The sequence below is a fragment of the Nuphar pumila genome, chromosome 8, assembly GCF_984573655.1.
Source record: "Nuphar pumila chromosome 8, dmNupPumi1.hap1.1, whole genome shotgun sequence".
Taxonomy (NCBI): Eukaryota; Viridiplantae; Streptophyta; class Magnoliopsida; order Nymphaeales; family Nymphaeaceae; genus Nuphar; species Nuphar pumila.
In genome coordinates, this window is record NC_143256.1 from 35,430,139 (window position 1) to 35,452,465 (window position 22,327).

Below are 22,327 nucleotides of genomic sequence, written 5' to 3' on the forward strand. Positions count from 1 at the left end.
GATACTTTTTGTTGTTGTTTTCAGTTCCACGACACCAGAGAATCACCTAAAAAACACAAATGGGTAGGGTCGATCATATAGATCGCCTCTCCAACCTGAGTCAGAAAAAGCAATCAACTCAAAAGAGGAAGAGGAGGATAACAAAAGACCTCTAGAAGTAGAGGTTTTTAAATATCTAACTATTCTCATCATAACACTCATATTAAATATAGTGGGAGAATGTTGGAATAGGCTAACAGTACGAACGAAATGTGTAATATCAGGCCTAGTAATAGTTAAACAAGTTAAAGGGCCAATCATTTGGAGATATAGAGGAGAATCATCCAGAGTTGTACCATCATTAATCTTTATCTTGGCATTAGTATCTTAAGGTGTTTTCACTCTCTTTTCATCAGTAATGCCTGACATGTCAATAATATCATTAGCAAACTTGGTTTGAGAAAGCAAGTATATTCTAGGAGAGTAAGCAACCACAATTTCAAGAAAAAATTTGAGAAATCCAAGATCAGTCATTTCAAAATATTTTTTGAATATACATTTAATATCCTTTACTCCCTGTTTGTCTTCGCATGTAATGATCATATCATCAACATAAAGGAGACGTATAACAATCTCTGATCAGACTTCTTAGTAAACATAGCAGTATCATTATAACAAGACTTAAAACCAAGGTTTAACATAACAGAACTAAAGCAATCATATCAGGCTTTAGGTGCCTCTTGCAAACCATAAAGAGTTTTTCTCAATCGAAGTACCTTACTAGAGGAGAATTCATATAGAGGAAGTGAATCCATACAAACCTCTTCTTTTAAATCTTCATTTAAAAATACATTTTTAACATCTATCTGGTATATAGGCCAACATTTAATAGCAGTAACAACAATAAGGGTCCTAACAGAAGTCATCTTAGCTATTGGTGCAAATGTCTCATCATAGTCTATTTTGTATTTTTGTGCATATCTTTTAGTAACTAATTGGGCTTTGTTTCCTTCTAGGGTCCCATCACTCTTAGTTTTAACTTTATACATTCATTTACAACCTATAGTTTTCTTACCTTTAGGCAAATCAAAGACTTCCCAAGTCATGGATTTTTCGAGTACTCCTAATTCTTCATGCATAGCTTTTACCCATTTGGGATATTCTTTTGCTTGTTTATACGTGGTAGGTTCAAAATAAGCCAAAAACCTAGTTGGATAAGCCCTATAGTCAATTCAGAAGCATTCATATGAAACAAATCTATCAAGAGGTCTACAAGTCCTATCTGATCTTCTCACTACCTCAATTTATTGATTTTTTAGAGTATTTTTCTAATGCATTTTGTTAGCTATCATTGTCATGTCTTCTATATTGAATTATACTAGATCCTCTAGTTTCAATGTTTTCACCATCCTAAATTGATTAAGGCTCTTCATCTCTATTATTCTCATACGAAGAATTACCCTTACAATGAGGCAATAATTCAAGTAAAAAAGAGCACTCAAAGTTTTTCTTAGGCACATTTTGAAGAAAAGTTTCATTTTTCAGAAAGAGAACATTCTTAGGTATATATATATAGTTTGTTATTTTTGAAGTCAAAACATCTAAACACGTTCTGAGTTTCTTCGTATCCAAAGAAAGCATAAAGTATGGCTTTGAAAGAGAGTTTAACATTTTTGTTAGTGAGAACAAAACACTTGCATCCAAAAGGTCTTAATCTAAGATAATCAAGAGAAACTTTAAAAAGTCTTTCATAAAGAGAGATGTTTTGAAGCTTAGATAACGGGAGTCGATTGATGAGGTATACGGTCGTCAAACATGCTTCAGCCCAAAAATGTTTTAGAACATCTTTTGCAATTAAAAGAGTTCTAGTAGTTTCAATTGTGTGCTTATGTTTTCTCTCAGCTAATCTTAGCTAATCTTATATGGTGAGGAGTATAGGCACATGATCTTTGATGAATAATTTCATTGTTTCAAAATAAGTTTTGAAATCATTTGACATAAGTTTGAAAAGAAGTGTTTTCTCTGGTTACGGGTCATGGATCTGAAGATCTAGACCCGTGACACCCACTTCTTCATTAATGGCATTATGTAATATTGATTATTGTAAAAAGGGTATTCTAGTACCCTAATTTTGTTTGTAATCACATGTTAACATAAAGGAATACACAGCAGCCGACCCGTACACAGCAGGGTATCGATTTTTCCATAACCTCTCTCTCCCTTTCTCTATCTCTCTCTGTTTCGCAGCTCTCTTGCGTGGAACGAAGCAGGTTGCAAAACTAACATGGTATCAGAGCCACGCTTCAGCTGAAACTGGGATCGATTCAAAAAGGCACGTCTGAAGATCCTTTTCTCCTCTATTTCCTCTTCTAAAGTCTGAAAATCCAAAAAGGTACGTCTGTTCTTGTTTTCCCTTTTTTTTTGGAATCACGACTGACCCAGTCAGTCTCATTCTTTTCATCCTACATCTGTTTCTCGTTTCTTTCTGGAATCACGACTGACCCAGTCAGTCTCAGTCTGTTTCTCGCCTCTTTCTGGAATCACGACTGACCCAGTCAGTTTTTTTTTTGGGCTCACGACTGACCCAGACAACTCAGATTTTTTTCTGGTTTCTGGGACTCACGACTGACCCAACTAACTCAGTTTTTTTTTGGATTCACGTCTCATTCATCCCCTTCTTTTCTCACCCAGCCAACTCATTTTTTTTTTTCACGTTTCATTCATTCATTACTTTTCTCCCTACAGTTTCCTTTTCTCCTACTTCGGTGGTGGCCGAACCTTGGTTTCGCCACTGTTTTCTTTTTGTCTCTTGAGTGACTCAGCCCAGATTTCCTCATTCAGCCATTAACAAGCCGATACATTAGGAATACATATTCACATTGATATTTTTTTTTTTTTATTTTCATATCCGATATTCCATTTCATATACAAATCAGAAATCTGATTGACATTCAATTTCTGTTTCATATCAGCAATCTGAATTAGTTCCTGCAAAAAAAAAAGAGTTACAGAACTGCAGGTGTAAGTAGATTGTGTTGAATACATTCTTCATTCTGTGAAACATGAATTCTCTTCCTAGCCAGTCAGTTCTTTCTTCAAGTTTCCTCAGCCAACTTGTGTCTGAAAAATTAAATAATGGTAACTTCTTGACTTGGAAGAGGCAAATCATCCCTTTCATTAGGAGTCAGGAGACATCTGGATGGATCTATTCCAGTTCCTCCTGAGTTCATATCACAAGAAGAAAGGGACAGCAAAGGGGAATCTACTACCGTATATGTTAGAAATCCTGAATTTGTGGCTTGGATGAAAAGAGACCAAGCGCTTGTTGCTTATATTACACCAACACTGTCAGAAGAGGTTCTTGTAGCCATTCCAGATGATTGCACTGCCATGCAACTTTGGAACAGACTTGTTCAGAATACTCACAGGTTTCTCAGGCCAGGATTATGTTTCTTAAAAGAGAATTTCAAATGTTAAGAAAGGATTCCATGACCATCATGGAATATTTGAACAAAATGAAGGTTATCACAGATCAGTTAGCAGTTGTTGGAAGTACAATTTCTGATAAAGATTTGGTACAACAAACCCTCAGTGGATTGGGACACGACTATCATATGATTGTCACTTCTCTGTTATGTTTACCTGAGCTGCCCAATTTTGAAGATCTGCGCGCAAAATTGTTACAATATGAGATGAATCTAAAGGGATTTTCTGAAGAATCATTTATGCATGCTGGGGCACAAGAAGTTCTTGCTACAGGGGTCACTTATGCACGAGGATGAGGAAACTATGATATTAAGGGAAAAGGAGCATAAGGTAGAAGTGGTCATGGAGGTCATGGATTATTGCCTACACCCAACTCCTATACCAACCCACAAAGACAGAGGCCAATTCCTACTTGCTTTCTGTGTAATAAAATGGGGCATATCAAAGCTAACTGCTGGTTCAATCTCCTAAATAAAGGAAAATCAACACAAACTGAAGCAAAAAGAGGCACAGACAATACAAGGACCAACGGAGAAGTAAAAGAGTTGTTGTTGTCAGCCTTAGCAGAATTGAATCTGAAACAAAATAAGCAAGGTACTTGGTATGTGGACTCTGGCGCAGCGACTCATGTTACTGGTGATGCAGATAAGCTCCTAAAACTTGTTCCTTTACATTGGTAGAAGTAGTATAGTTACTGGAGATGGATCACACCACTCTGTCTCGCATATTGGAAACTCCATCATACCCTTGCCCGAATCTTCCATCAATCTTTCAAATGTTCTTTATGCCCCTAATATCAAGAAAAACATTGTTTCAGTTTCTAAACTTGTTGATGATATCAAAACCTCAGTTGAATTTACTCCCTCTTCTGTTCTTGTTAAGGATCTCTGCACGAAGGAGACGTTCGCTAGGGGAAAACGGCAAGGCAATATGTATGTTTTTCAAGAAGATCCTTCAGCACATATTCGCTCTGCAGACCCAAACTTGAAGCTCCAATCATCGTTGTCTTCTGAAAATCCAACCTGCGTTTTTAGTGTCTCTGAAATCAATAAGTCAAACCTTTGGCATGGTCGTCTAGGTCACTGCAGTAATAATTTCATTGAAAAGCTTGTTTCAAGTAACCTCATTCCCAAGTCAAGTTTAGGAATAAATGTAAATGACAACAAATGTTCTAGTTGTCTCTTATGTAAGAGTCATGTTTTACCATTTCATTCTATCAATAAAAGAGCTTCAAGACCTTTTGAGACTATCTCTTCTGATGTTTGGGGGCCTGCTCCAGTTGCTTCTATGTCTGGAACTAGATACTATCTTTTATTTGTTGACAGTTATTCTCGCTATTCCTGGATATTTTTCATGAAACATAAATCTGAGACTTTCAAGTTGTTCTGTAACTTCCATTCCTTTGTCAGAAACCAATTTTCTGAAAACATCCTAAGTTTCCAATGTGACGGAGGAGGTGAATTCTCCTCCATTGACTTTACTAACTTTCTTCAAAGTAATGGGATAAGGAAAAATGTGTCTTGCCCACACACACCTCAGCAGAATGGGATTGCTGAAAGAAAGCATCGTCATATTATTGAGAGTGCGATGAGCATGATGCATGATAGTAATCTTCCGATCACTTTATGGACAGAGGCTTTTCATTCTGCAGTTCATGTGATAAATCGATTGCCCATGACTATTTTGGAAAACAAGTCTCCTTGTCTCTTTTTGGTATCCACCCCAACTACTATGATTTGCATGTGTTTGGCTGTTTATGCTATGTTCATGTTGACAGTTCAAGGAGACATAAGTTTCAGGACAAGGCTTTGAAGTGCAGGTTTGTGGGTTATGCCGATGACTATAAAGGGTACAGGTGCTATGATCCGGTGAGCAAGCGCATCAAAATATCAAGAAATGTCATCTTCGATGAATTGAATTTTGATTGTCAATGTACTAGTTCTTCAGAATCAAAACATAAAGTTAAGGCTTATTATCCTTGGTTGAATTATGAACTTCTCGCAGGAGCTAGTGATGCTTGCTCAAATTGCACTCAAAAGTATAAGATACCTGTGTCTATTGATGGGTTGATTGATCATGAAAATATAGACTCAACTTTGAATCCAGGAAGATATAGAGGCTTTGTCTACACTCGACGAGAAAGAGAGTCACCCACCATAGTTGATTCAGACATGGACACATCCTCAACATCCAACATTGTTGATACTAGAAGATCCACACGTTCTCGCCATCCAATTGAAAGGTGAGTCAGTTATGAAAATTTCTCATTAGATTTTCAACTCTTTCTAACAGCCTTGAATAAAGAAGATGAACTCACAACGTTCTCTCAAGCATCAAATTCCAGAAGATGGATTGAAGCAATGAATGAGGAGATGGAAGCTCTACATGAATGTGGTACGTGGGATGTCGTATCAAGACCACCTGACAGAAATGTTGTTGGTTCGAAATGGGTGTACAAAATAAAGTATAAACCAGATGGGACTATAGAGCGATACAAGGCGAGACTTGTAGCCAAAGGTTTTACACAGGAGCAAGGACAGGATTATGATGAAACTTTTAGTCCAGTGGTGAGGATGGGGACAATCTGAGTCATACTTTCTTTAACTATTGAACACCAATGGACCATTAGCCAACTTGATGTGAAGAATGCTTTTCTTCATGGAGATTTGAGAGAAGAAGTTTACATGGAACAACCCACTGGTTACGCAGAAGGTAATCCTACAAAATATGTCTGCAGACTAAACAGGGCGATATATGGATTGAAGCAGGCATCTCGATCTTGGTTTGACAGCTTTTCTCTTGAAATACAAAAATATGGTTTTAAGAAATCTCTTCTTGACCACTCCTTATTTATATTTAAGAACCAAGACACAATTACTCTGTTGTTGATATATGTGGATGATATCATCATCACTGGTAGTTCCAATGAGCACATTGAAGAAGTCAAACATCTCTTGAATCAGAGGTTCAAAATGAAGGACCTTGGCAAACTACGGTACTTTCTTGGAGTTGAAGTCGACAGTTCCTCTGAAGAAATGACTCTCACTCAACATAAGTATACTATTGATGTTCTCAATAAAGCGGGTATGAAAGACTGCAAGCCCTTAAGCACTCCTAGCGTTCTTCATCAAAGGCTTAGCTCTCAAGACGGAGATCCATTTGATAATCCCACACAGTACCGTAGCATAGTGGGTATGTTACAATACCTTACTTTTACTCGCCCTGATATAGTCTACTCGGTGAATCAAGTTTCTCAGTTTATGCATGCCCCATGTGAAGGGCATATGGAAGCAGTTAAACGGATACTACGATATCTGAAGGGAACGGTTGGGGATGGTCTCATATATAAGCGAAAGACAAATGGGCAAAGTGCACATGAGATCACTATTTATTCTGATGCGGACTGGTCGGGAGATCCAGATGAACGCATATCAGTATCCGGCTATTGTGTATTTGTTGGGATGAATTTGGTTTCTTGGAGTAGTAAGAAACAAAAGGTTGTTGCCAGATCCAGTACAGAGGCTGAATACAGGTCAATGGCAGCCGCCACTGCTGAGGCTACTTGGGTTAGACATCTACTGACAGAAGTAGGAGAATCGATATCTCGATCACTTCTTTTGTGTGACAACCAGAGTGTCATTAGTATGTCTTTTAATCCAATCCATCACAGTCGTGCCAAACATATTGAAATAGACCAGCATTTTGTGAGACAAAAGGTAGAAGAGAAAGAGATTGAGCCTCAATTTGTTCGAACTACAGTTCAAGTGGCGGATATATTTACAAAAGGATTGACTAAAGACAGATTTTGGACATTAAAAGGCAAGTTGTTCATGATTCAAGATCATGCACAACTTGAGGGAGGGTGAAAAGAAGTGTTTTCTCTGGTTACGGGTCATGGATCTGAAGATCCAGACCCGTGACACCCACTTCTTCAATAATGGCATTATGTAATATTGATTATTGTAAAAAGGGTATTCTAGTACCCTAATTTTGTTTGTAATCACATGTTAACATAAAGGAATACACAGCAGCCGACCCATACACAGCAGGGTATCGGTTTTTCCCAAACCTCTCTCTCCCTTTCTCTATCTCTCTCTGTTTTGCAGCTCTCTTGCGTGGAACGAACTGCAGGTTGCAAAACTAACAAAGTTCTCCCTCAGGGTCAGAGCGGAAGATAGAAATTTTGGTCTGAAATTGATTTTTGATAAAATTATAACATCTAAGTTCTCAAAACCTCATTTTTGTGTCTAAGGAAATATATTCATTAGTATCTTTGTATAGTTATCAACAAATATTATATTAAATAATAAGAGAAACCACCTTTAGATAAAATAGGAGAAGGTCCTCGTATATCCGAGTGCAATAATTCAAATGGTTTAGAAGAGAAAAATGTTCTTTTTGGAAAGGAAAGAGCATTCAGTTTGCCAATAATACAATCATCATAATAAAAAAATTTATTACAAAATTTGTTTAAATGGGGTACATGAGATAATTTTGACAAACTAGGATGTCCCAATTTGGGCGCCATAAAGCTAAATTTACATTTTGAACAATATAACAAAATATGCTTTTTGTAAGAAGAAGACCATTCATGTAGTAAAGGTCGCTTCTCTATAGTCTTCCCCAATCTACTTCTCGAACCGGAGAACCTGCACAAAACACTTTTTGCATGAGGAGACATTACACCCATGATCGGTAATTTATGACACAGACAAAAGATTTAAATTTAGTTTTGAGACAAGTCTAATTTTTGGAATAGAGAATTTCAAAGTGTTTTCAAAATTTCCAATATTTTTTATACTAAGAGAGGATCCATCGACAATAAAAACATTTTTTAATTAATGCAACATTCATAAAGTAAAGAGGAATGTGGAGTCATGAAATGAGGCTCCAGAATCCAAAAGCCACAAAACCTTACCATGAGGCAAAGATATAGAGACCAATGCACCGGAGAGAAGAATTTTTTATTAGTAGATGAAAGGCCTCCATGATTTGAGAGAACATGGTTCCAATAAATTTAGAATCTCCATTGGTTTTATTTATTTCTTTGTGAGATGCTCATACATATGCCACCTTTTTTTCTCTTCCTTCGAACTTGTTCTCCACAATTATGACAAGTCAACATAGTTCGTTTTTTGTTGTCATCCTATCTAAGGATTTCATTGTAAGGCTTTGAAAAATGAGGTGGTTTGTAAATATTTGTATTGGCCCCCAATCTTGAGACGGCTAACACATTATCCTTTGTCTCCTTAGATTCAGACATAAATTTAAGTCTTGTCTCCTCTATGCATACTCGAGCCAAAACTTCATGTAAGGAAAAAAGACTTTTTCATGCATAATATTGACCTGAACTTGTTCAAATTCAGGTTTAAGTCCTCTAAAAAATTGGAACAATTGTTTCTCGTGCTTGTATTTTTTTTAAATTCTTGAGCATCATTTGGAGTCTCCCATTTAGGCTCAAGTTTAGCCAATTTATCCGAAAGCCTCTTGAGGGTACTATAGTAATCCCTCACAGTCTTATCACCTTGTTTGTGATTATGTACCTTATCTTTGTGGTCCCATTTGTGTGCCACATCTTTTTGTGTATACATTTGTTTAACATATTTCCATGTCTCATCGGCTCTTTCAAATTCAAGAATATCGGAGCAAGGCTCCTCATGCATATTGCTCATAAAGAGGGAAAGAACCTTGACATGGCCTACATCTCACTCTTTATAGGCTTTTTTGTAATCAATCATATCCTTTTCTTTTTCAATCCCCTTAAAGCTTTCTTCCTTTGATCCACCATCGGCTCCAATAACCAATTTTGTAAGTATTGGTTGTGGTTCCAATGTGGATCTATCAACAAAAAATGCCATAAGTCTTTACCCATGAGGATTCTTTTCACTGTTGTGGCCCCCATGTTGTAGTTTTTCCGATCAAATTTGATGGGAACCGCCGTTATAATTTCTTTGTCAGTCATAGTTGAGGAAAGAATAGAGATAAGAGAGAAGAAAGCAAGGAAAAAGTGTTGAAAAAGTGTTGAGGCAATAAACCAAAGAACTAATGCTCTACCCATCCCATGAATATCCTCTTCAAGCTTTTGTCCAAGAGCACCAAAGGCTCTGATATCATGTAATGAAACAATAAGTGCACAAATACAATGTCACAAAATGGCTACAAAGGTAAAGAGCAGCTAATACACAAACTCTCAAAAGAGAGCAAGAGCACAAGTAAAATAATAAGTATTTATTCAAATATACTTTGCAACAGGCATAAATCATGCAAGAGAGGGAGTGACTATATAGAGTGCCTTTATGCAGGCACTCCCATGCATAATGGGGCTAATCCATTGGACCAGCTCCCAATCAGCTGTCAGCTATTCCATCAAAATCAAAAAGAAAATAAAAAAGACAAAAAGCTGAAAAAAGAGAAACTCGTCAATCCTTAGTGGACTGACACCTATTACAACATGAAATGACTGAAATACCCTTGATGGGTATTTCAGTTTACATACATAGTGAACTACATATACAAAATACAAATGGTATATACACAATACATTTTAACAGGGTATGGGTACGGGTGCGGGTATATATATAATATATATTATATATTACATAAATACAAAATAAATTCCAAAAATCAAAATCTATTATTCTAACAAGACAACATGAACAAGCTAACAACTTTTATTCAAAAAATCAAAATTCAATAACAAGTAAAGCTATAACTACAACTAACAAATTAACATTTAAGAAACAATTATATTCAGATAGATAATTTTCTTATAAAGGTTTAAAGCATTGCTGAGACAAAAGCTTAGTTTAAACAGAAAAATAAAAGAGACAAGTGGTATAGTTTAAATAGAAAAATAAAAGAGACAAGTGGTGGCTAGATTAAACACTTAATGAAAGCACTTTTGTGCCAGTAATCATGTGAAACATAGAGAAAATATTACCCCATATAACCCTCACACATTTTGTCACACAAATTCATAAACATCATCAACAGTAACCCCTCTCTACATGAGCAACAATCTGTTGATAGGAATATGGTCTCTGTTTAGAAATTCATTAAGTGTTTGAGAAGTGTGGATGATTACTGTCTAGAACATCATCAACAGTAACCCCTTTCTACATGAGGGAGAATCCGTTGATAAGAATATGGTCTTTGTCGAGAGGGAGATAGAGATGAGAGAAGCGAGAGGCGAGTCGAGAGGGATCAGAGACGAGAGGAGTACCTGAGTTGCGCAGAGAGGGTGACGTTGTGAGGGGCTGAGAGAGGCGACGTTGCGAAGGGTGCAGCGGTGCTGTGAGGGGTTGAGTGACACTGCAAGGGGCTGAGAGAGGCGGCGCTGCGAAGGCAAAGAGAGTCGAGAGAGAGAGAGGAAGTCGGGGGGGTTAGGGCAGAGAGAGCCGAGAGAGAGAGGGAGTCAGACGGTTCTTTAAAAAAACCAACACGGGTGGGGTTTTTTTGGATTTGACCAGACGTAGTGCGGAACCCGATCCGTGGGATACCCACAATTGCTTCTGTTAGCGGTACCCTTGTCGACACAGGTACGGCACCACAAATGGAGTGTTCGTGTTACATTGATCAAAACTAATAAACTTCAAATATGTCTATTAACTGGTTTTATAACCTATTTTTTATTGAATATATGCACGATATGTGTATTTGTATTAGTTTCTAATGTTTTAATTCAATGTTGTAAGTATCATATAGTACAATATAGTACGATACATATCGTTACTTTTGGGTTTTACGATACGATACACACATGTAGCACGATACGAGTGTGTATCGTACAGGTATTGGGTGTATCGTATGATACACCCTTGTATCGTGTCGTATCGTACGATATAGTCGGTGGACTTTAAAAAAGCCAAAAGTTTTCTTTTTTTATTTTGGGGTTTAAATACCTTTTGAAGGCCGACTTCTCCATTTGTCTAGAGGCCATTAGAAGTGTATTTTCATTGTTTTTTCACTCAAAGAAATGGGTTACGGTAAAAAAAAGTGCATTTTCAACATTTTTCCACTAAAGAAAATGGGTTAAGGTAAAAAAAAACTTTATTATGAGTAAAATTACAAAGCTACTCTAAAAAAAATGCCTCATACAGCGATACCCCCTTATAACCGCCCACCAATTTACCACGAAGTTGGATCCGCAAAAATTAAAGATTTATATAAAGGTAGAAATCATGCTCCACACTCCAACGAAGATGGCATAAGATGATTTTGCATGGCAATGGGGAACTCAAGTAATGAGTGAAAACCGATTGAAAATCGAGTGCAACTATTGTCATAATATTTTTGTTTATGTAATATAGAAGTATGAGTCTAGTGGCATGTTCTTAATTGCAAGATATTTAATATTTTGCATTGTTCTTGTGAGATAGTTGATATTTGATGATGTCTTATGCAACTCATAGAGACAAATGTTTCATATGTAATTTTATGGTTGTATTTTGTGCAATTCATCATTGTTTTATGTGATATGATTTTTTTAGAATTTTTGCTAATTTTTCTTGATTATTTTGGATTTTTTGGAAATTTTTTATTAAAAATTTATGATACACTTACAATACAACATGATATGATACGGTGTTACTTTAGGCCTGACCAATACGGGTAACGATACGATACTTACAACCTTGGTTTAACTTGTCCCTTGTCCCAACATCGATTTCTGGGTGACATAAGAAATATCTAACTCTGACAACACCACCACCAAGCAATTCAACCTAAAATGCTCTACCTAGCAATTGCTGCCACCAAGGGCTTCTCGGGCATGTTCAAACTGCCTATGCACGTGAAATTGCTAGTGAACGCAATTTTGGGATTGACCATCTTGTGTGTCATGCATGCATCACCTGCATCATAAGCAGTGTTCATGCAATGAGTATGTGGTGCTTGTGCAAGATGTGCAGGGCACCTATGCGACATGATTGTATTATGCTTCTTGTTGAGCAATGTATGCGCTTCCAACAGTTGTTTGCCCTCTATCCCTGCAATACCTATAGTGCATGGGTCTCATTGGTGCCAAGTGTTGTCCAAAAGCAGTGTAGCCTTGCCAGTTGCCAAACTCGACGAGTCAACTCGTGACCCGCCCAAGTTGACTCGGATCGGTCCCTAACAGATTCAAGAAAGTTGTATGATTTGGTTTGAACCAAACTCGACCTAGTTAATAATTTGACTTGAGTGAGTCAACCAAGACTAGGCCGATTTTATCATTGACTCGGCCAAGTCTTGTTCTTTTTGTTTAAAATCAACCTACTAAATGAAGGTATTTGAAGTTTTTTCTAGTCTAAGCACTTTCCAACAGTGGATTTTTTAAAAATTGTTTTCTATTTTTGGTTTTGGTAGTTTGTGGATGAGAGAATAATTTATTAGGCATTCAATGGGGAAGAGAGAGAGAGAGAGGGTAATAAACTGAATGATAATATTAATTTTAATAATAGAATAAAGGTAGATTTTACTAAAATGAGATTATTCTAATGCATCTTAAATAACTCTCATGCCATTAACTTTCTACATTTTTGAAACTTTCATGTTTAAAACATAAATATCGTGATTAAAATGTGATCTTTACATTTTATCAAAGATATCATGATATATGCAAATACTGCACTATTTTATAATTTAAAATAGTGAACAAACATATCATGCTTTTTTACAATATTTTGAAAATATCTTCGATATTTGTCACTATGTACACCTTTATCTAATTTTTTAAGTTATATTCATGATATATATAATAAATCACACTTATATGTTAATCTTCTAAATTTTAAATTATACATTATATATTGGTTACTAATTTTAATAAATTAAATAAAAAACTATGACTCGCCCGAGTGATCGAGTTGACTCACCCGAGTCGCCAGTTGCATGCAACCGATCCGATACCTAGTCCCAAGAATGCCAAGCAAGCATGCCCCTATGCTTATCTCCACCAAGCTGCACCTTCCAATGTGGTGTGGGAAGTGCCTTCTCCATAGGCTGTGGACACTATGAAGCACTTCCTGCACTTCATTGCAAGAGTCCACCACCACGCAGGGCGTGACGCCATCTACCACGCCCGTCATTGCCCTTGTGCGCACCAAGAGGTTCGGGTGTCTTGCACCACTCACATGCATACTGTTGAGTTTTAGTGCTACAATATACAACTTCCATACTTCGTAAGTTATACAAATTGGTGGCAACTTTCCAAGCTTTTAACAGAAAGAACACTTGTGAAGCATATGTGCATATTGTTAACAAATTATATGATACCAACCAAGGCATTCTTGGCCTAGCGAGCAGTTAGGCAAGAAAAAGTTTGTAAAAGCTCTCACAACAGGGAGAAGTATCCTTCGTAGGGCTGAGCATTGAGCCTGGTGGCCCGCGAGCAGACTGTGGCCGGACCTAAGATAGCATTTTGGACTCTGGCCTAAAGTTTTGAGCCCCCAGCCCAGCTCGTGCACATAGACAGGCTGTTTTGACTGGGTTATGGCCTCACCACTCCTACATATGCACGCATAACTCGATATCAATCTGCATGTAATTTATAAAAGTAAGGGTCTCATACCTACAAACGGCAAGAGACAAGCCTTGCATTTTGTACTTCAATTTAGGACTTAAAAATCATGTCTATGAGAGTCGCTTTCCTGGGAAAGAGTTTAGTGAGATTCCCTGCTCTAATAAAGATGTGGGCTTGCTGAATCAGGCCAGGGCGTTAACTATACTTGTCTAATATGGGCACTCTTTTCTCAAACTGTGTACATGCTTGGCCAGATCTTGTAAGATCAAAATCCACATTGTTATCATGTGTCAACTGTATCCAAGTTGGACTCATGTCAGAATTACTCTATTTTTCTTTTTCCTATATAATGACACTAGAATGGACTTGTATTTATCCATGCTTGACCTGGTTTAATTGATCCAATGTACATGTGATAAATTATGAATAGGACCTGGACCCAAATATAGAATAAGTTTAGCAAAATAAATACGGCCATTGAGTAAACATGATCCAACCCACATCTGACCCATTGCCAATCTCTAGGTTCACTGTTTCACATTTGACCTAATCATCCACCAACGTGAAGAATGTTAAAACTCTAAACAGAAACCAAGCTTGTTGCAAACCTCATCTAGGGAAAGTAACAGAACTTCAAATACTCGTTGTTTCGGATCTTTACAAAACTTGTTGAAACACACCGAAGCCACAAATCTTGGTCTCAAAATAAATTCACTACAGGAAATCTCAAGATATTTTCAAAAGTCTGGTTTGTCTTGGTAAAATATAACACACACACACACACACACACACACACACGCACACACACATATATAAACATATAACTTATACAAAAAATTGTAAAAGATTGTTTTTAATGTGTTAATTATCACGTTAAAAATGAAATATTTTTAAAATAGATGATTTTTTTTAAATATTGCATCTTTTGATCATAATATCAACCATTAAATATATTGCATAAGAATTATGACATCTTCAATATATAAGTGATATTTGTGACTATGCAACAAACAATATCTTCTGAACACTCACATCCTAGTTGAATTTATATGCACCAACGATTATACAGAGAAAAGAAAATACACATGCAAAGAACTACATATCTAAGAACTAAGAATATAGCACTTTATTAGCATAAACTATGACAAACATTGTGGCAACACAACTTGTTAAACAAAAGATACAAGACATACCCCTCCCCAGAATAAAGGTGTAAAGTTGTTAAAAACCAATAAAAAAGCAAACAGACAAAAGAGGATATGAAATCATAATAATTTGCAGTATATTACAGAGTCGTTCATCATTTATGTCAAGTAGGTATGATTGCAGATGCAGGGTTCGAAGGTTATGAACTTATGATACAAAAATTTATAAAACGTATGAGGGTACAACTATGTATACGAGTACAACACCCGCCCGAGTGGCAGTGTGCTTGGGGAGAAGGTGCTCCTTCATCCCAGGTTCAACTCCCACCGGGTCTGCGGATGCCTTTAACTTGAGGGCTGTGTAAGGGCTTGGGTGCCGATGACCCCACCCACGGTCTACCTTGCAGGGGGGCGGGCCCATTAAGTGACCTGGTTCTTGGCGAGGGTTCATCATCATAAAAAAAAAAACTATGCATATGAGTACATACAAACACATAAAACAGCACGATTATGCTAAACCTTACAAAATCTTATATATATGAAGTTATAGAATATTAATCATGAACTAAAAATCACAAACATGTCAAAGATATATAGTTAACTGACAATTAATCATCAATAAATATATATTTAACATTAGATATGTTTTCCTGTGCATTCACCACAAGTTGACAATATCATAAATTGGATAAAATAGGTTGGTTTAGGTCCATAATCCAATCAACCCATAACCAGAAGTACCCAGTAACAGTACCCATGTTGATCCGGTGAGATGTGGGTATGGGACATTCATATAAGTATCCACATTATATAGTTCACCATATATAGGTCCCCAATTCAATAAGACTTGAAAAAAATATCCATCATACCTAAGCTTCCCTAGCACAATACCAGAATCGTCAGAGCGAGACAATCCAATATCTTCTGGGGACATGATTTCATATGTGCCTTTGAACTTAAGCATTCCATCCTATAACATGCAAAAAAGTTAATGAGGATCCTCCTTTGCAAGGAACACACGTTCCACCAAGTTCAAGTATAACCAATGAACAGCAGCAAAGAATATAAGCGACAAACTATTGATTTTTTCTATTTTTTTCTTTTCTGTGTGTGAGAGAGAGGAAGAGAGAGTCAACTCTGAACCCTAACAAGTTCAATTATTTATCATGTACAAGTTGAAAACCCAGCATCAGCTAGTCTACAAGTGCAAGTCGCAAATGACAAAAAAAATCCCAGTTTGGAACATCTGATGCAAAATATTGTAGAGATAGATTATCAAAAAATATCTTTTATAGACGAAAGGATCATTCACCGATCACATAAAGAAGGGTGAAAAATTTAGGAGCATATGTTCATAAATAAAAATACATTAGGTGAAGCATTGAATATAAGGGTAAACATGCCCGAGTTGGTGATTAAAACTACTTTGCAAAGAAAAATCTGACACTACGCAGCAAGCTAGTATCCATTTCTAGAACAATGATAACAAAGATTACCATTCATGATAAAGCCAGAGATTTCAGATTAATTCAACACCTAAAACTCAATTGAATAAGAGATGTTCTTCAATAATAAAAAATGAAACATTAAGAACTTTAGGACAAAGTGGGCCTCAGTGTAAAGTGTAAACCAGTGAAGGAAATATATAGAAGGATTGTACACATGCCTGGTGGATACCACTTTCATGAGCAAAAGCATTGGCCCCCACAATGGCCTTATGCGGTTGAACTGACAGACCAGAATACTGTGCAACCTACAGCAAAATCAAAAATAACATCAATAATCATGCCATATGGATCATTGAAATGATAATTCACTTTTAACTTCCATTACCACATACCATCTTGCTAGCCATGGTGATGTATCTAGTGTTGATTCCAGTATAAAGTCCTCCCAATTGTTCTTTACCACGGCATCTTATAGCCATGACCACCTAAGGACAAAGAAAGCATAGATTAAAAATGTAGCGGTCAAAAAAATCTTAGAAGCATTTAAGCAAAAAACGTATCCGACACATCCATGATAGTTCATGGGTCGCAAATAGAACCTCATTGTCGAAAGAAGAAAACAATAAAGAAATCACTCCTTACATCTTTGTAATATCAGCATATTTTCTCTTATAGAATACTGAGGGTGTGTTTGTATGTCACAGAAAATACATAAACAACAGAAAACGTGTATTTTTCATAACACCATGCAAACATAAGAAATGAGATCTTCACTTCATGTGAGGATGTCGTTCTATAAAAGGCCCATTTAGCACAAACTCACTTTCCAACCACCCCTGTCTGGAAATGAATCGTGCATGATGTTCCCCCTCTAATTGGGACAAGCCTGCTCATTTCGTCCCTTCCTTTTCCTCTTTTTCTCCCTTCAAACCCTCTTTTTTGCATCAATAGAGGCATGCTACTAAGCTTAGAGAAATATCTCTTGACTTCATGAGAGTCAAAGCAGACAAAGAACCCAATCAGGAAATCCTATGAGTGGTGGTCTTAAAAAGGCAGTGTTAATTTGAAGTATGTCTCCACCGAGAATGGGTATGCTAGGAAGAAAAAAGGCAGATGAAGAAATAAAGAAGCATCTACCTGCGAGGGAACTGAAGGTTTCCTTCAAAGTAGTGGCCACTGATTCCAACAATCCAGAAATCTGTCAAGGAATCGACAAAGATGTTCCATCTAGGGCATGACATTTCTAGGGATCTATTGCTGGCATAGAGAATACACAATTAGGTGTTTGAGATATTAGCATTTTCTGGGATATTTGGAGTGATTGTTGCAATTTGGAAGGTGGGTTCGTGGATCCTTTTTTTCTTTTTTTTTCCTCATGGGTATTTTGTTGTCAGTTATCCTGATTTGGTGTTGTGAGGTTTTGTTGGTTTTGAGACTTTGTTGTAACTTGTTGGCATTCTTCGTCCCCTGGCTTGTGAAGATGATGGAATGATGACTTTGGGGCTTTGCTAGCTTTTTTTGTGGTCAGTGATTCTCATGTTGAGGTATAATAGATGGTGAAGTGAAGGGTGAAGATAAGCAAGAAATCTTAGCAACAATGGAGCGTAGATTTATTTGCTAAATAATTTTAATATTTTGTAGAATCACCTTGTATCTCAGATATGGTTGAAAGCATGTTATATGTAGGCAAAATCAATTGGGATAGCAATTGAATCCAGTTATTGCTGAGCTTTTATTAGATTTCTGATATCACAAATGAGTTTGACTATCTGAGAAATGCTCCTCTACTTGGGCTGGCCACTACTAGCAGTTGGGCTAACTGCTTGTGTGCTTGGTGCAATAGTCAGCCAATTCGGTGGCATGCAATGTTGTTGAGATACAACATTCGTCCATGTTGGATTTGGATTTATTGCTCATGTAGTACATAGTGACTGGATCCATGCACACGTGAGTTGGATTTGGATGTTTAACGATCCAATTTTGAATCCAAATGTGTAAGACTATGTCACATAAGTGTGGGTGCGGGTGCGGATGCAGGTGTGAGTGTGGGTGCGTAAGGTGCAACACGGCTGTTTCAAAAAACCTAGGTGTGGGGCTGTGTCTCGCACTCACATCTGTGCAGGTGCGACACTTGGACACAGCTTCCATACTGTCACGTGCAATTAATTGCACCGGGGTCCATTTCTCTCTTAAACTGGACTCAGTTAACCTTAACCAAGTCCAGTTTTATTCATAGTATATACATAAATATGTACATACACATACACACAATATATGTATGAGAGCCAGCAAGGATGAAAGTGCAACACGGGTGCATTGGCCTTCTAGAAGGGTCTGTGTTGCATAGTATATTTTTTGGTGCACATGCAAATGCTAGAAAGTTGATCCATGCCAATTTTCTCTTTATATGACAAACAAGGTATTTATGATCGTCGCATAAAGGAAATGAGAGGAACTAAGGTCCCTGTAGACTTACTTTCCATGAGGATTTGGTTTCTTTGACATACAAACGCACCCTTAAGTTCAAAAGTGATTAAGAAACTATCAAAGAGTATGCAAAGAACCTAAATATAAAGATGAAAATTATATTCACATAAAAACTGGAGATATACACATGCCTGTCAAGCCTCATAAATGCCATATTGTGTTAGCAATGAGTATATCCATCCGTTATCAACCAAGTTTTGTTTTAAATGCAACCAAACAAATCCAGAACTCAAACTGTGTGCACGTGTGGGTCTGTGCAGACATATATGATTGAAACCCACCTCTTCAAGTGAAGCATTTCCAGCTCGTTCACCAATCCCATTGATAGTAACCTCTAATTGCCGTGCTCCAGCATAAGCACCCTAGATTTGGATTACTCAAGCTATGAGTTCACAAACAGCAGTCTAAAGTTTCACAACATATTAGAGATTCTGCTCTAGCAACTACAGAAACACCGTACCGCTAAAGTGTTTGCAGTCGAGAGGCCAAGATCATTTTGGCAATGGGTAGAAATAATCGCATTTTCGATGCCAGGGGTGTTGTTTTTAATATCGGAGATCAGTTTTCCAAATTCATTGGGTAAGGTGTAACCAACTGTGTCAGGGATATTAAGGGTAGTAGCTCCAGCCTTGATAACTTCTCCAAGAACAAGGTAAAGAAATGCCCTATCAGACCTGACCAAAAAAAAAAAAATCAATGACATTGGATAAGGGGAAAAGAAATCTCCTTAGGAAGCCTCAAAATATACAGCACGATTTGTCAAGTACTCTCAATTCTCATGTCTTACACGTACACACATGCACAGACCCATGCCCATGCCCATGCCCATGCCCATGCCCATGCCCATGCCCATGCCCATGCCCATGCTCGCACTCACGCACAGGCACACATACGCACGTACACACACACATTAGAAGTTTTCTTATGAGTGCATGAATTCCATAAAAGGCTAGCAAAGAAAACATTACTTTTAACAGTGTGCATGAATTCCATAAGAAACTAGCAAACAAAACATTATTTTTAACAGTAGCACTGGAACTTTATATGGACAAAATCAACAAAAGGAACCATTGCTTAGAAAATAATGAGCGAAAAGATAGTCTCAACTCAAATGCCTAGTAAAAATATTTGTCTTGTAAATCTCCTGAAAAGGAAAAATCTTTTTGGCAAATAATTTAACAGTTGTTGACTCATTATCTTAAACATTCAGCCAAGCTACATTCATCATGACCAAGGCAAAAAAAGTTTGTTAAAAATCCAGTAAACACATGCGTCGTAAACATGAGAATAGAAAACAATTTTAAACAGTAGGGAAAAGAAAATGATAGAAACAACACAACAGAACCAGAAAATAGTGTTGGATAACAGTTTCCCAGACAAGATTTGGGGCGAAGGGGGATGTAGGCTTTCGAAAATAACAGTCTAAGAAATAAATGAGAATTCTCGGACATTGAGTAACTAATATCATAAAAATAGACCATGACCGAAAAGAAAACACCAAATCAAAAAGTTTTAGGAAATGATTATGGAAAAAGTGACAAATGCACCAACAATGACCCAGCAAAAAAAAAAACAAGAAAAAAAAAGGGCGGAAAGAAGGGAGGGAGGAAGAAAGCAATTACCTGCCGGCATCTTCAGGGCTAAACTCGACGTCCTCGCACCCGAGGCTCCGCGCGTAAGCGACCATCTCCCTGGCGATCTCCACCACCTCCTCCCTCGTCTTCTTGAGCTTGTGCTGAAGGTGGATGTCGCTCGTCGCGATGAACACATGGACGCGGGGGCGGAGGGCGTGGCGGACGGCATCCCAGGAGGCGTCGATGTCGGCGCGGTTGCAGCGCGCCAGGCCGCAGACGACGGGGACGTAGCCGTCGTCGTCGACGGCGTTGCCGACGTTGCGGGCGATGGTGCGGACGGCGTCGAAGTCGTCCTTGGAGGCGATCGGGAAGCCGGCTTCGATGATGTCGACGCCGAGGCGGGCAAGCTGCCGGGCGATGTCGAGCTTCTCCTTGCTGGTCATGGTGGCGCCCGGCGACTGCTCCCCGTCGCGGAGGGTCGTGTCGAAGATGCGGACGTAGTTGGGGTCCGGGATCCTCGACGGGATGTACTCCGACCGGGAGGGTCTGGCGGAGCAGCGGACGGTCCTCGGACGGACGGAAACGGCCGGGAGCGGCCGGTTTAGGGTTCTCGAGACGCGGTGGGGCCCAGAGGAGAGGGCCAAATTAGGGTTTAGAGTTAAGGAAGCCATGGGAGAGCACCGAAACAGTGGTGCTGCCCTCTCACTCTTGGCGGCCGCACTGAGTTGGAGAGCTTCGTACTTATCGCGAGAGGGAAGGGGACCGGGGCAGTGAGTGATGATCCGGTCTTGGATTCGGATATGGATCTAACCCAGATTGACAACGGATCCGGTGGGTGGATGGAACTCCACTTTTCCGATCAAATCTTAGATCTGGATCTAACCCAGATTGAATTGACAGTGGAATCTCAAGTTTTGCTGGTTACAAACGTTTAAAACCGTAAATAAAAAACGTCGTCCCTTTTCTTGTGAAAATTTGAAAAGTTTCATTTTTCTCCATGTTTTTGGTAAAAGTACAAGAAAAAATAATAAAAATAAAAATACGACCTGATTGAGTTAAGCGGGTTATATGTTCTCCTCAAAGATGCACGGTTTGCTACGGTGCATATTTGGGATCCGAATGAGTGCGATGTATATAAGTTTGTGGGGCTCGTATACCCGTGTGTGTCAGCATTACTTAGCATCGAAGTCTGATGGGGTTGCAAAGACTTAACTACCATTTCTCGCCATTTCTGTCAAGAAATGACGGTTCGAGAAAAAGACAAAAATATCCTCTATCTAGAAAAGTGAAATGGCGGTTCAAGATCCTTCATCTATAAAAGTGAAACGTTTGTTCGATAATGATGTTAATTCTTCAAAGTCCAAATGTTCTGTTTTCGCCCTAAACAGTAAACTTTTGCATCATCTGTTGTAACAGGAGCTCCCTTTGATGACGCACTATTTGTCATCATCTGCTGCCACCGGACGTTCATTTGCCATCGACTGCTTTCACTGGAGCACCTTTTGTCATCGTCTGTTGTTATCGAAGCATCCTTTGTCGTTGTCTGCTGTCGTCGGAGCAACCTTTGCCTTCGTCTGTTACCATCGAAGCACCCTTTGTCGTCGTCTGCTGTCGCCGGAGCATCCTTTAGACAACGATTTCGCAATGGCAGCATGGTGCTACCATTGGTTGCGTCTACCTTTTTGGTGTTTCTCTTTCACTATCGGA

General features: G+C 38.2%; 1 protein-coding gene and 1 long non-coding RNA gene across 2 annotated transcripts in view; both read right to left on the reverse strand.

The window, feature by feature from the left end:
* LOC149829895 (2-isopropylmalate synthase 1, chloroplastic-like) overlaps window positions 1-21,335 on the reverse strand; it is a 54,968-nt gene extending 33,633 nt beyond the window's left edge. Inside the window, exons 1-6 of the mRNA XM_090016149.1 lie at window positions 20,669-21,335; window positions 19,507-19,720; window positions 19,328-19,408; window positions 16,952-17,044; window positions 16,778-16,864; window positions 15,981-16,081 (exon numbers count right to left, since the gene is read on the reverse strand). Coding sequence (XP_089872275.1) covers window positions 15,981-16,081; window positions 16,778-16,864; window positions 16,952-17,044; window positions 19,328-19,408; window positions 19,507-19,720; window positions 20,669-21,291 — 1,199 coding nt within the window. The 5' untranslated portion in view covers window positions 21,292-21,335. The remainder of the gene's footprint in view (window positions 1-15,980; window positions 16,082-16,777; window positions 16,865-16,951; window positions 17,045-19,327; window positions 19,409-19,506; window positions 19,721-20,668) is intronic.
* LOC149829896 (uncharacterized) lies at window positions 1,970-4,285 on the reverse strand. The gene is made up of 2 exons (XR_016433604.1): window positions 4,138-4,285; window positions 1,970-2,967 (listed from the first exon to the last, which is right to left on the reverse strand). It is a non-coding gene; the product is annotated as an uncharacterized LOC149829896 (long non-coding RNA).
* Window positions 21,336-22,327: the final 992 nt, after the last annotated feature.